The sequence below is a fragment of the Watersipora subatra genome, chromosome 3 (genome assembly GCF_963576615.1).
Source record: "Watersipora subatra chromosome 3, tzWatSuba1.1, whole genome shotgun sequence".
Classification (NCBI taxonomy): Eukaryota; Metazoa; Bryozoa; class Gymnolaemata; order Cheilostomatida; family Watersiporidae; genus Watersipora; species Watersipora subatra.
In genome coordinates this window covers 65,057,133-65,070,709 of record NC_088710.1, presented here as the reverse complement: position 1 = coordinate 65,070,709, position 13,577 = coordinate 65,057,133, and the positions used below count along the sequence as shown (strand labels likewise).

At 35.0% G+C, this 13,577-nt stretch overlaps 2 protein-coding genes across 17 annotated transcripts in view; one reads left to right on the top strand and one right to left on the bottom strand.

Moving 5' to 3' along the window:
* The first annotated feature begins 9,070 nt into the window (after positions 1-9,070).
* LOC137392033 (protein FAM185A-like) lies at positions 9,071-11,502 on the top strand. The gene is made up of 6 exons (XM_068078637.1): positions 9,071-9,413; positions 9,725-9,834; positions 9,966-10,055; positions 10,516-10,696; positions 10,829-11,047; positions 11,234-11,502. Exons 1-6 carry the CDS (start codon positions 9,074-9,076, stop codon positions 11,359-11,361), a joined length of 1,068 nt encoding a protein of 355 aa, XP_067934738.1. The 5' UTR covers positions 9,071-9,073; the 3' UTR covers positions 11,362-11,502.
* A 146-nt stretch (positions 11,503-11,648) lies between these two features.
* LOC137392031 (partitioning defective 3 homolog) overlaps positions 11,649-13,577 on the bottom strand; it is a 44,658-nt gene continuing 42,729 nt past the window's right edge. For 14 of the 16 annotated variants that reach the window (XM_068078620.1, XM_068078623.1, XM_068078625.1 and 11 more), the window contains 3 exons: positions 13,407-13,469; positions 12,875-12,945; positions 11,649-12,521 (listed from right to left, as the gene is read on the bottom strand). In XM_068078620.1, coding sequence (XP_067934721.1) covers positions 12,083-12,521; positions 12,875-12,945; positions 13,407-13,469 — 573 coding nt within the window. In that variant the 3' untranslated portion in view covers positions 11,649-12,082. The remainder of the gene's footprint in view (positions 12,522-12,874; positions 12,946-13,406; positions 13,470-13,577) is intronic. The other 2 variants (XM_068078624.1, XM_068078631.1) reach the window with 2 other exon arrangements.

Sequence of the window (13,577 nt, the reverse complement as noted above, 5' to 3'; positions counted from 1 at the left end):
GCGAATATCATAATAACCGATTAAAAAAACTGTAATAACAGATCATATGCTTTATGGCATGAGTTACACTAAAAAATACAGAGAGTAATTATCGAAATACAAAAACCTATCAAATAAAATGACCAGCAAATCAAATCCTACAGTTGACGCACAAACAGACAAACTGAAGGTTGAACCTTGTAGACGGCTCAGTTTCCGTCGGCAAGAGAACAGATAACTATTCTGGTATTGGCAAATTGCCAAGTAAGTCTCCATGGTTAACAATGTTGTAATTATATTGACAGCGTGTCCGCTGTATCCATGATGTAAGCTGATAAAAATGTTTGATGTCAAGCTAAGACAGCAACCGGGAAAGGAGAGCATTAAAGAGAAATATCAATAAGCTGGCAGGGTGTGAGAAGTAGCATACATATTACTAAAGCTCTCCATGTAAATGAATAAAGGGATGAATAGGACTTATGAGATGTCAATGTATTATTATTCAGCAATTATGATGAGTTTTAGCTGACGTCGGACAGCGCATGTACCAAAAGTGACAGACTTCAATGTGTGCATTGTCATCTGATCAATTGATATATATATTTCCAATTCTCACCTATTGACAGCAGAAAATAATAATCCTCTTGCCGATCATGTATTCCAGCTTACCACGCTACCACCCATCACAGCACAAAATATTTGAACATGACGCCTTATTCCAAACTTGCTCATCTCTGCATTCGTGTTGCAAGTTTCAAAATCCTGTGTAAACTATGCCCTGAATATTTATATTTATTCTTTCACACATATGATCAACATCGTTATCTATTTTGTGACAGTAACATACTACATCCACCATCTTATGTTTCAGTTTATAAACTTTCTGTTACTGCTACCTTCAATTCACTATTCCGACTCTTCCGCAATACCATCAGATTACTAACTTTTAACACATGTCTGTTCAACTCATTCAATAGTTCTTCATTTCTGTTCATTTTTCCTTTCGTTTGGCATGTAATGAAAAACATAATTTTGTCGTTGATTACCAATGTCAATAAAGAGTTATACATGCACAAAGTACAATAATCTAACACTGAGTTAGCCATCAGTGACTAATTCAATATAAACTAAAAACTATCGCCTTAAACTTACAAAATAGATAATAACCTTGTCTTCCATAATTATTGTAAACTTATTTGTCATTAAAAAAACACCACCCAAATATTACAGCTTTAAAACTTGCTGACTTGTTGTGAATATTAATTAAAAACTGTATGAATGTTTTTAATACTAATTTTCTTAAAAGTCAGCAAGCATGAGTATAAGCAAATGTATTGACAGCTGATGATAACGAAATGCTAAAATGTAAATAAGCACAATGAGAGACCAAAATATGGACTAAATGACCTACCAGCATAGCCTACAGTTTATTGTAGAAATATCACATGCTTCAGCTTTCTTATCTTCAACTTAAAGCCTATTGATAACCTATGATAGCGCACGGACTCTGTTTAAATCTACTGTCCGAACATCTTGATGGCCTCCCAACTTGAGCGCAGCGCTAGGTCTATATTTATACTTGTAAGACGTGCTAGAAACTATCTATAGCCAAGCATAGGTTACCTACTCATGAGAAGTTACCTACTCATGAAAAGCTTTTACTAATAAGGATAGTACAGGCAACATGAAGACAAGTTTAGAGAGGAGAATTTGTAGGTTCAACATAAGAAATGAGATGTTACCAACGTTGATTCGGATAACTAAAGTGCAGACGCCACACAATGTTACTAGTATTCAAGTATGTAGCAACTTAGCTTCCCTATTTAAAGAATAGCCCCGCACTTTGACCTTTATAAAATTTTAAATAGGTTTAACTTTGACGAAATGAGTACAACCCAAGCAAGAGTACCGATGACTACATGACCCTGCTTATTTAGTGTTCTATTTTATGACTGTACTAAAATCAGCATTCATGCCTGATCTGATGTGTCTGACCCTTGTACTAAGTTGGTAATGCAAAAAACAATTGATTATTAATGCAAAATCTAGAAAAATAATTGTTAATTAATGTAACAATACAAATAAAAAATTACGACGTTGTTCCAACTTGAAATATTCATATTAATAAAGTTAACAATTTTTTTACTGCAATAATTCTGGTTGACTGTTTTTTAGGTCACAGATGACATGCTTCAACTGGGCCATTCTAAAGGCTTATTTTACATCCCTGTGCTACTCGATACTACTTAGTAAATGGTGCAAAGTAGAGAATACATGTAGTCTAAACTAGAACTTTTGAACTTTTGAAGAGAAGACAACTGCCAATCTCTGAAAACATTCATATAAAGATATGGTACTCAAACGAAAATCATTTTTACATGTACATTTTGGGGCTAGCTAGTTGGGTTTGATGTCTTGTTGCAACTTCAAGCCTAGCCTTGTATATAGCATTTCCTTCATACATAGACTTTTTATTAAAAAAATGAACTATCACACACATTCAAACAACAAAGTTAGCAGATGAAATGGAGCAAATGATAATAATATCATATAACAATAAGCGATAACAGAAAATGTAAGAGTGTAATTTGATGCCTCATAAAGCATGCAAACGAGTGTGCTAAATGATTTATTGGGTGTCGCTTGCTGTTTTTGTGGGGGAAAAGGCATGAGAGAATGTAATAACATACATCTACTGTAACAACTATCTGGCAACATCTGGTCATTGATAGTTGATTTGAGATTAATCCATTCACTGTTGTGTAAACTTCCCACTCTAGTCCTTACAAATTTTGTACATATGAATCCTGATAAAAAACCATGGTGACTCTACACCATAATACATGTATTACTTTTGAAAATCTCAACTTGAGAGCATTTCTTGAAATTATTCAACAATAATGCCTTAAATGACAAAAGGCAATAACTTAAATTGCCACATAAACAACACCTTTGCAATGACAGCTCACATGACAGTAAAATTTTAACTTGATCAAATAATTGCAAACTTTTGTCAAATACTTAATTTGTTGTTGAAAGGACAACTTCTTTAATACAAGACATTTTAAAATAAATGGCGTAAACATCATTTAATGTATAAAACCACTGCGTTGAATGTTTATGATTTATTCAACGGCTTATTTTTATTTAAAACAATTTTTATAAACTTTGATAGGCCAGTTAAAACTACAACATTAAAATACTGTGATTTTTTAAAAAATTTCAACCAAAATAAGAGAGTGAGACCGAAAGCGTTTACAGACACTTTTCAATTATTTACATATGTCGTTAGTGGGTGATTCTCCTAAAAGCATGTCTTATAAAAAATCATACAACGAGTAATTACCCAAATTTTACTACAAACTAGGGTCATTATTAATAATTAACTTCTGCAAATAAACTTTACGATTATATATTTTGCCAAACCTGTCAACAGTTCTTTTTAGTCCGTTGATACCAGTTTACAGTTTCAAAAATTTCAGTTATACAGTCACGATGTCTGAGTACTAACTATAATTTTCCGTATGCATCAAGTCATGGAATACTCAGTGTAATGATTTAGATGCGACACGCGTTTCGAGACGATTCAAATGACCTTCTACCGTTTGATTATATCACGTGATACCTATTGTTATGGAAATTATTTCTTTGCATAGCTTGGGATCATCGGTACAATAAAAATAATTAGGTGAGATTTAGCTATTGATGGCCGCGGCGGTTATGTCAGTTTGAGTACATGTTCCTTTTCTACGCTTAACGAGTCGTTGTATAACGTTTCCTCTATATCGTGTACAATTTGGTACTGTACAATTTAATACGCCGTTAATTTATAATTTAACGGCGGGTATAATTTTAAATATGCTTACAAAGTTACAACTCATATGTTTCTCTATGTTTGAAAGTTTTTTTTTGATAAAGTGCTCGTGTGATCGAAGTGTAATAGATGAGTTTCTCTGGGCATGAATGTTGTCCAGATAGAAAGCGCTCATTCCCAATATATTATTTTATGATAATCTCCCATTATACTTACCTATGTTAAACGTGTCGCAAGAAGAATTGCTCACAGATTAGTACAATGAGTAAATTTAACATAAAATTGGTCAATTCAGAGTTTGGTATTGTTCATTTATGCTAAAACTATACGCTAAGACTCATTAATTCGACGATATAGTTGTTTGCTTTGCCGAAAATCTCGTAGACAAGTATGATATGAAATATTTATCACGGAGGCCTTTTTACCAAAATTCAATAAATGCAACATGACTGATTAAACGATTTTACACCACTTGGATGCTGCTTCATTTCCTGTATTTGATCTTGCAAGCAAGTCCACAACGCACAACGTTAAATCAATCTGCAGAAGCAAATCAAACTTCTGATGCATTCTTGGCCAAAAAGTTCCAAGTATACTGTAGTACAGAAAAACAATTTTTCTTAAACCTTTACTTGGTTTTTTGTAGATGAACGGTAAGTACCTACTACCTAAAAGTGTCTTTTATTAACTAAACATTGACAGGAAAGTACAATTCCCAGCCAAGTAGTTAAAGATAACATTATGTTAAAACTTATGAAGTGAACATCTACATAAATAAATGGAAAGTTTGCCCACTCATTTGGTATTTGTTGTCGTTTTACTTGCATTCTATATTAGTGTCAAGCTATTTTGGTACGAAATAAAAAAAGCTGTGTAAATATTTTGGGAATTTAAAAAAGTTACTAGTTGAATGCAACATTAAAAGGTTGGATCTATTCTATACTTAATTGTGGCTAATAAAATTCTATCAAAATCAAGTTTACTACACTTATAGGTTTTTCTAAGGATACACAACAGGAAAAAACTTCATCATTCCCAGTTGCATTGGTGTTATCGATATTTTATTACCTGAAATTAAAAGCTACTGTTTGCTGCTATACTTGCAATGTCAAGCTTTTCAATTTTTGTTACCAATAGCAACTGCTTGCGCAGTTATAGTAACCATTCAGGTTTCCTATCAGAAGATAGCATAACTGTGCATTGATTCATAGAGCTTATGGCTTTTGATCTTTTTATCAGCATCTAGACTATAGCAGAAATTTTTACTCTTGTTGGCTTTTTCTGCCAGGCAAGCAAAAGACGCTACAATATTCTTACTATGTTTTGATAAACATCTGCAATAAATCCACATCAGGTTGTTCATGAACATTAACATATCTTTTAGTTTGTTGAATAAGCTCAGAGCCTAGTTTTGCCGTTAAACTAGAGATTTTTCGTGAACTGCACTCAATTTTTCACACAAAAGTTCGCTCAATGTTTTACATGAAAGTGAAAGCGAGTTCAGTTTTGTTTTGAAGCATAACACACTGCAGTGCCTTGAATATTGTATGTGAATCACAAAAGAAGGGAAAGCATCACAAGTCTGCATGTGAAGTCTACTTTTTATACATGCAATAGTCTGTACAATATAAACTGGATGAAATGTTCAGTGTATAATTATCTATGTATATAATTTGGTGCAAGGAAGGAGTCACAAAGTGGTTCTTATCTTGGTTTATTGAATATGATTATGAGTAATGTATATATATATTCAGAGTTGTGACTCATTACAACTGAACTGCGTCATTGTAGTGCAGCACGCGGTAATTTTACTGTGCATTACAACTTTCTAATGTGCTGTAGACATTTACTGCAACTGCACTCCTGCTGAAAATTGCTCACCATGATCTACTGCGCATTTGCTTCCATAACACGTTACCCGAAACCCAGCAATTCTTGCATACTGCGATTACGCCTTTTTCACAACTCGAAACCACAGGTGCACTGCTACTTTGCATCGGTTTAAAAGTGATGCTGTGGATCAACTTACACTGCTGGCTTTCCAAACATCCTGCTTTGTACAAAGTTGACAGATGCTATCTTTAGCAAGTTCATGAACCTGCGCTCTAACTCCCATAATTTGAAATAGGTAGTCAAGCATAATCATCATTGGGGTATTGTATTGTATTCTCAATAGTACTATATATTTAAACTATAACAGATTCTCATTTTAACCACATATAGTAATACTTCGACATACAAGTGTCCCAACATACAAGAAATTTGAGATACAAGGAAAATTCCGAGCAAGTTTTTGCCTTTAGATATGAGACAAATTTGAGATATGAGCATCCAAGAAGGTTTTCGATACGATCGCTAGGCGACTGATTATGTGAGAGATTGCTTAGGAGAACAGCCTCACTCGGTCATTCTGGTCAAATCAGTTTTAAAAAGACCTGTTAAAAAAGAAGGCAAAAGCGAGGCAAAAAGACCCCAGCAGAAAGAAGTATAAACACAAAAAACTGAAAATTAAACCAAAATTAGAATTAAGTTTCGTGTAACGTAAGATTAACACCTATTTTCAGGTGTATGTATAGTAAGCTAGGCTCATTTTAAGTTAAATTTAAAGTTCATGTTATGTTGCGTAGTGTCACATAGGTGTAGCATACCGAATGTGTAGCCATCAGGTATCTCACACTGCTGTTAGCGGCTAGCTTCTATCTCAAAGGTAAGAACTCCATACAGAACTGTACATAAGGATGCTATTTTTTTAATTGCAGCTCACTACCATTAGATAAGTATTTTTTACTTTGAGCGTTGGTGGTGAGTTAGATAAATTAAAACATGTTTTTCCATTGTAATATCCTGCCTTTGGGTACTTTTTTTAGAGGTTGGGAACGGATTAATGTGTATTTAATCATTTAAAACAGGAAAAATTGATTTGAGATATTACAGAATTGACATACAAGCTCAGCCCGAGAATGGATTAATCTCGCGTGTCGAGGTATAACTGTACTCATTGTGATCAACACACTCATACTCGAGTTTGAGCAGCCATCATATTTTGCAATTGTGTTGTGTTTACCGCAAAGTCAAATCAATACTTGAATCTGTGATGTGTTTTCCCAAAATGTGCTGTGCATGTATGTGCAGTGTATATGTAATACAAAAAATAATACCACGTCTAGCATGGTAAATATGCATTAGCAACACTCCCACTACATTCAGCACTGCACACTGTGCTGTAGGTACTACCGCAACTACACCAATATCGTTTTTTGCTTATTAGAAAATTGTTAAACTGCATGTATACTGTGTACTGTGCAGTGGTAAAAATGTGTAATGCAAATATACTGCATGGCTGTGACATGCTTAAGTCTGCTATTACACTGCGATTGCCACTACATGCATATTCAGGCAAAAATTTACTGCATATATTTTAAATCTAGACATCAGTGAGTACTTACCAATGCGCAGTTATGATTTTCCGTAGTGGTCACAACCCTGTCTGTATTTTAACTTGGGATTTGGTTATTATGAAAGACCCAATGACATGCTCTCTATTAAGTGCTATAGTTTTATCATCTTTGTCGTTTGTATCTTTAAATTTTTGCTGTTGTAATTGTAAACTTTTTATTACAACGTTTGAATTTTTTGTATTTGTTCTAAACAAGTTTTAGACTAAAACTCAACATTACATTTGTTTGCATTTGTTTCCTAAATATAGCATATTGATTGAATGTAGAGGAAGATGTGAGAAATGCTAAAATATGTCAGTTAGCATCAATTCTATCGTTATTAATGCTCCTATATTTGAGAGAATTGGCATTCTATCTAATGTCAGTGTTTGTTTGTGTTGACATTCATTTTATTTATTCATTTTATTTTATTCCAGTTTTTTTACTACTTTACTTCAGTTTTCGTGATTAAAATATTGGTCATAGAAGTGCAAAATTTTAAGAGAGTTCTGCAGCTAGGAGTTTATTCAACTGCTAAAGGTTTTTACAAGGTTATTAATATGTTTGATGACCTGACCAGTAGACTTGCTTGTAATATTTTGATACAGGATCATAAGCAGTCACAACATAAGCATGATTAGTAGATAACATTAAGGTAAGGGGAAGACTAGTTGTCACAAAATAAATGAAAAATTTCAGTAGTAGTACAATTATAAATTAATAAATGCTCCCAAGTAGCCAGAGCAATGTTGAGACCTATTAAGTGAACATTTGCATCGATAAAAAGAAAGTTTGCTGACTTACTTGGCATTCTTTGTAGTTTTGTCCGCATTCAGTTTCACTTCAAACCTATTTTAGTACAAAATGAATAAATAAAAGGTTTATAAAGATTTTATGAGTACAAACGAGTTATACAGGTAAATCTTGTGAAACATTAAAACATTGGTCTAATCTATGCTTAAATTGATAGTCAGTAAAAACCTATGAATGGTTTGCTACTGAATTGCTGTATAAGTCCTCTAAACAACTTTATGCTGTATCAAAGAAATTGGTTCATATCAAGAGTTTAGAATATAACGATTGATGAGCCAATTTATCTACTAATTATTGTCCATATACATGTATATCCTTGTTTCTGATACAGTTACTAATTATAATGTTGATCTTAGCTTACCTTTCCGCTCAGCTGCTGGTGTTTCCATGATGTGATATTTAAAGGTAAACTAACTGTGCAAGATGTTCACACACAACTTCAGCATTTAAAATTACTTTGGTAGCTAGTGATACCTTTCAGTGTAATTAATTGGTTCTAAACCAGACAAAAGCTATTGGATTATTCACTGTTCTTCTTCACTCATTGGCCAGTGTTTGGACAATTATTTACTTTTACCATCTTCACTAAACTGAGCAGCTTTCCTTTCTCAGCGTTTATTTAATACACAGTGAACCTCTGCAATCCATTCTTCCCTCCTTTATTCACTTCTCTGGGTTTACTTTGCTGTTTGTATATAATATTAGTTGCTTTCTTTCAAGCTGAACCCGCATACCTAGACGTGTGGCGCTATGCAATTCAATAGAATTCTATGTAAGCCTAACATCAACTGTATTAAATAGAGCTAATGCATTGACCTTTATTTCTCTTCCATGAGATCTCAACAAAATGACAGTAAGCGCTCCATGGGGTGGATACACCAAACAAGCAGTAGGTCAGAATTATTTAGCAGTTGCTGAAAATTTGTAATACTGACACAAATTTAAATAGCAAGTACTTCTCTCTACTAGCATATTAACTATGACTATCTATTTGCAATATATTTTCTGTTATCACACCCCAGCAAGAAAGATGAAATGGAAGGGTTTGTGTCTGGGTTTCCAGCGGTACTGTCTACCTCAATGCCGCTTATTTCATTACTATTTGGACTCGGTCAAACCTGGAACTCTGTTGGTCAATTCACCAATAGACATTCACATATCACCGGTTGTGTTTAACCCTCAGCAAACAAGCTTCAAATCTCAGATTAAACTAGTATCTAATGAGTTGGATTCATCAGCTATCAGGTCTTACTCATCAGCGCTTGATGTGAGCTTAAAAGAAGAGGCAGAAAATGAGCTGAGTGTCAGTGTACCTAGTGAGCTGTGTCAGCACGCTCTCTCTCTTCACGTGACCATCCCTCATCATTACTGTAAGCTTTCTTTAAGCTGTCATTTTAACGTAATCAATAGTTTTAAAGTTACTGGTAGTTTTCATTTGTGTTAAGTTTTTAAAACTACTAAATAATATAAGACTTGTATTACCGTCTTAGTGTTACTGGAAATGCTATTTTTGAAAGTGCATTGTTAGTTCCGCGAAACCTTGTTGAGCATATTCGCATAAGAATACAACTCAATCCTGTTTCATGACACTCACGTTTCCCCATGTCGTCATGTCGGTTGAATTTGTTATCAAGTCATTTCTAATAACATTTAATTAGTAACTCTGCTATTTTGTAATTAGCCGTGGTGGCGCACGGAGCTGGCAGATGCTCTCTCAGTATATCCAAGTTGGAATGTGATTCAGCAAAATTGAAACTGGAGGAAGGAAACTGTGAATTAATTAACATGAAGGTTAGACTAAGTTGATGAATTGCTTCTGAGAAGGAGATATTGAATCTCTATGCTGAGTTATTTTCCCCTGCTTTTGTAACTAGTCGAATAGTTAACATACAGTGATGAGAAATTCTTAATTGCGGTTACAGGTGCTTGATGCAGATATAAATTTGAAAAATGGAAACTTAACATTCTCTAATGGTTTTGTTGGTGATGTAAAAGCTCTGATAGATAATGGGGTAAGTTATATGCCTTCTGCAAGTTCATTTTATAATCCTACAGCTGCTGTCAATGGTTATTGTTATAGTTTTTTAATATTTGCTCGGTATCTATTTTGTGATTTCAATCGACTGAAAATATTTTACATATTTTGTTGCAAACTCTCTTCAAAAAATGCTAAATATGGCTGTTGATATCTTTCTACATCTTATGCCTAGTACACTGGCAGTCCTGTGCACCATGAGAGATCATCATGTGTAATAGCTATATCCATATTTATTCTGTGGTGCAGCAGTAGTGCAGTTGGTAGCGTGCTTCATTAGGAATCCTAATAACCGGGTTTGATTCTCTTGCGGTGCAGTCCTTTTTTGTAATGTTCTTAACATCGCTTCAGACGGCTGAACACAGCTCTTATTATAGTAGATATTGTGGAATCTTTTCACAGTTGAATTTTTGTGAATAAAATACATTGCTTTTTAGAATTTGATAGCCGATAAACTACAGGGACAAAATCTGGCAATGCGTGTGATGGAAGGAAACGTTGATATCAAGTCATTGTACTCCCGAAGTTGCGAAATAGTTAGTAAAATGGGTGACATTAACATTGCCAACTGCCATGGATCAACCACGGTGGTCGCCGACACCGGCAATGTCAACATAAGTAAGGTCACACAAGTTATGCACTGAATATCTATGTAATTTCACGCTTTTGGAAAATTGCAACAAATGTTATACCTAATTAAATGTGCCTAAAAGAGAATGACCAATTTTACATGTTAATATAATATTACAGATTCAGCGGATGGCGAGTTGTATGCCCATGCTGTTAAGGGTGATCTCAATGTGCATCTGGCAGAGTACAGCAGTGTCGAGCTACTTGCTCCATCTGGAAGTGTTGCGGTCTCAGTGTCAGAGACTGCTGCCGGACCAGTTGAAATGAAGACTCAGAACCTAGATGTGGATGATTCACTAATTCTTGATTTGCAATCAGATGATAAATCTCTCATAAAAGGTAGCACTTCAAATGACTTGCTTGTTCTTGTAATTATTGCTAGATTGCTAGACTCTCTAATGTGTCATGAGCATTAAAATTATCTAGAAGCCCAAGAGAACATAACTCATTCTGTCATGGCCTAAATACTATAAGCAGTCTGATCCAAATCTGATAGTCTATTGGAACGATTGTTGTTCTTCAAAGGTACCCTCGGATCAGTGCATCAAGTATCGTCCAACTCTATCAAGCTGGAGGCTCATTCAACTCGTCTAACAATGATGGACTGGATTACAGCTCAACGAATGATATTTCTGGAGCATCCCACTAGGTGAATAGGAATAATTCCGTAGTCTTCGTGATGACACTATTGATAGCATAAAGAACAGCAGTCTTGATTGGCTTACACTTCTACCACGCTTGAACAAAAGAACACATCCTTGAAAAACGCCTGTCTCTTCAGGATATTGCTATGTACCGTCCAAAAACTAACATGTTGATTTAGACAGGAGCTGTCATTTGCCTGCCAGTTACACGAGCAGATTATTTCATCTGCATCTGTAGTCATGGCATTAGCCAGCCGTAAACAACTGCTTATCCAACTACATATATCAATATCATATCTAGTTCGTGCTCTGTCTCTATATTTCATCTAAATACCATCATAGAAAATGTACAGAATATGTCCTAAGTCAAATAGCTGTACAATAATTATAGACATTCATGTAAAATATTATAAATACTGTGTCGAAGAAAACGTAATGAGATTAATTCAATGCATCAACACAACTGTCAAATCAAATAGAGTTGATGCTCAACTATAATTTACAGTTAACATAAGATAACAGTTTGCCATTCGAAAATTCCAGCAAGGACTAAAATAAATATCTGTTGCTGTGAGACAGTTGGAAAGCCTACTGTATAGCGGATGAGCAAAAGTACACGATTACTGAGCTGTCAGAATACCACTATGCGGATGATAAGCATTAAAGAAAATGTTGCATTAGCTGCTGATATGTTTGGTTAAGTAAAAAACCTAAATTTCAAGAAGACTGATTAGACCCGAGAAGGGTTGGATACAGCATGACCCATAGACGGTTGCTTTCTCACCCTTGCGTATAAGGAATTTTCCGAGCCCTGCGGGTCGTCGTAGTCTAGTATAACGTCATGCTCGTGCCTGTTGCTTGTAAGGTGAAACGGCGCTGCAGACGAATCATACGATGGAAACCTACGATGAGCTCCTGGCCTGTCAGCTTTATTGATTTTGGCATAGTCACTATTGTTATTAGCTGGTGTAGGTTTAGCCACAGAATTATTATACGCATCTATTTTACTTGTCACTGATGAGCGATGGGCAGGGACTAGAGGTGGTTGCTGAGCGCTGACATTACTATTATGGTCATTTGGATAGTAGTTTGACTGAGTACTTCGATGGTAGTCGTGGTAGCGAGGGTCAGCGTAGAATGAGGCCCTGTTAGGCACGCTGTTAGACATGCTAAAATATACATACCGCCAAGTTGACTGCCGAGCCATATATAGAATGATTCAAAGGGCAACAAGGTGGTATGTTAAAAAATTATTATATCTATATCACACAAAACACAAACTGCTAAGATATTAAAGGATGATAAGAACACGTAAGGTTATTGTGCACAAATGATATCAACAAGAAGGTTGTGCATTACATTCAGTGAGACATGTGCATTGAACGGATAGAAGAATAAAGCAAGTGTGTAGATAACTCCTCATGTTCTGTTCATCTCACACTCAATACTCTATCTAGTGATTAGACCGATTAATACTGAACTAGTAAAAGATTATATAGAATAATAGAAATAGATATGTTACCCTGAGGGTTGAGAACTCTTATGCCGTGGGTTAAATTCAGCACCAGTACCATAAGCTCTATTATTTACAGCCTAAACAGCAAACATTCAAAGTGTTACAAACACGAAAATATACAGCAACTAACAGTGTTATGTTAAAACACGACACATCAATTCTAAGAGACATATTCTCAGGCGTACTGCGGTCGCACCATGATATATGCCCGCAGTCCGCTAAGAATCCTTGCGCAGTGCAGTTGGTGTGTAGTTACAGAGTTATAGAAGCGCTAGATGTTAGCCTTAAAATCAGACTAGCAGCTGGAGTAATATGAAGTTGAAAACTCTCTCAGCAGTGTGAATGTTACATCAACAAACAGGATAGTGCATCAATATTATTATAATTACCAAGTTTTTGTGTAATTAGACCCATGCATGATGGCGCTGCTGTAACAAGCAAACTTTATGTACAAGGACAGCGACAAAGAAGGAGTTATGGGGAAGTCTTACACCAGCCACCAAAGTCGCATACCATTGTTATACATAATTTATATTACCGCAAAAAATTCGAGGTTGGCTGTATCATCAATTGATTTGGATTTTCCGTGGTGCGATCTCTTCTACATCAAGACAATGAAATGTAGTTAAATAGAAAGAAGCAAAGTCTACAGAAAAGCTACAACTAGAGCTCGACTATCTACTGAGGTTACAAACAAACAATTAAACGG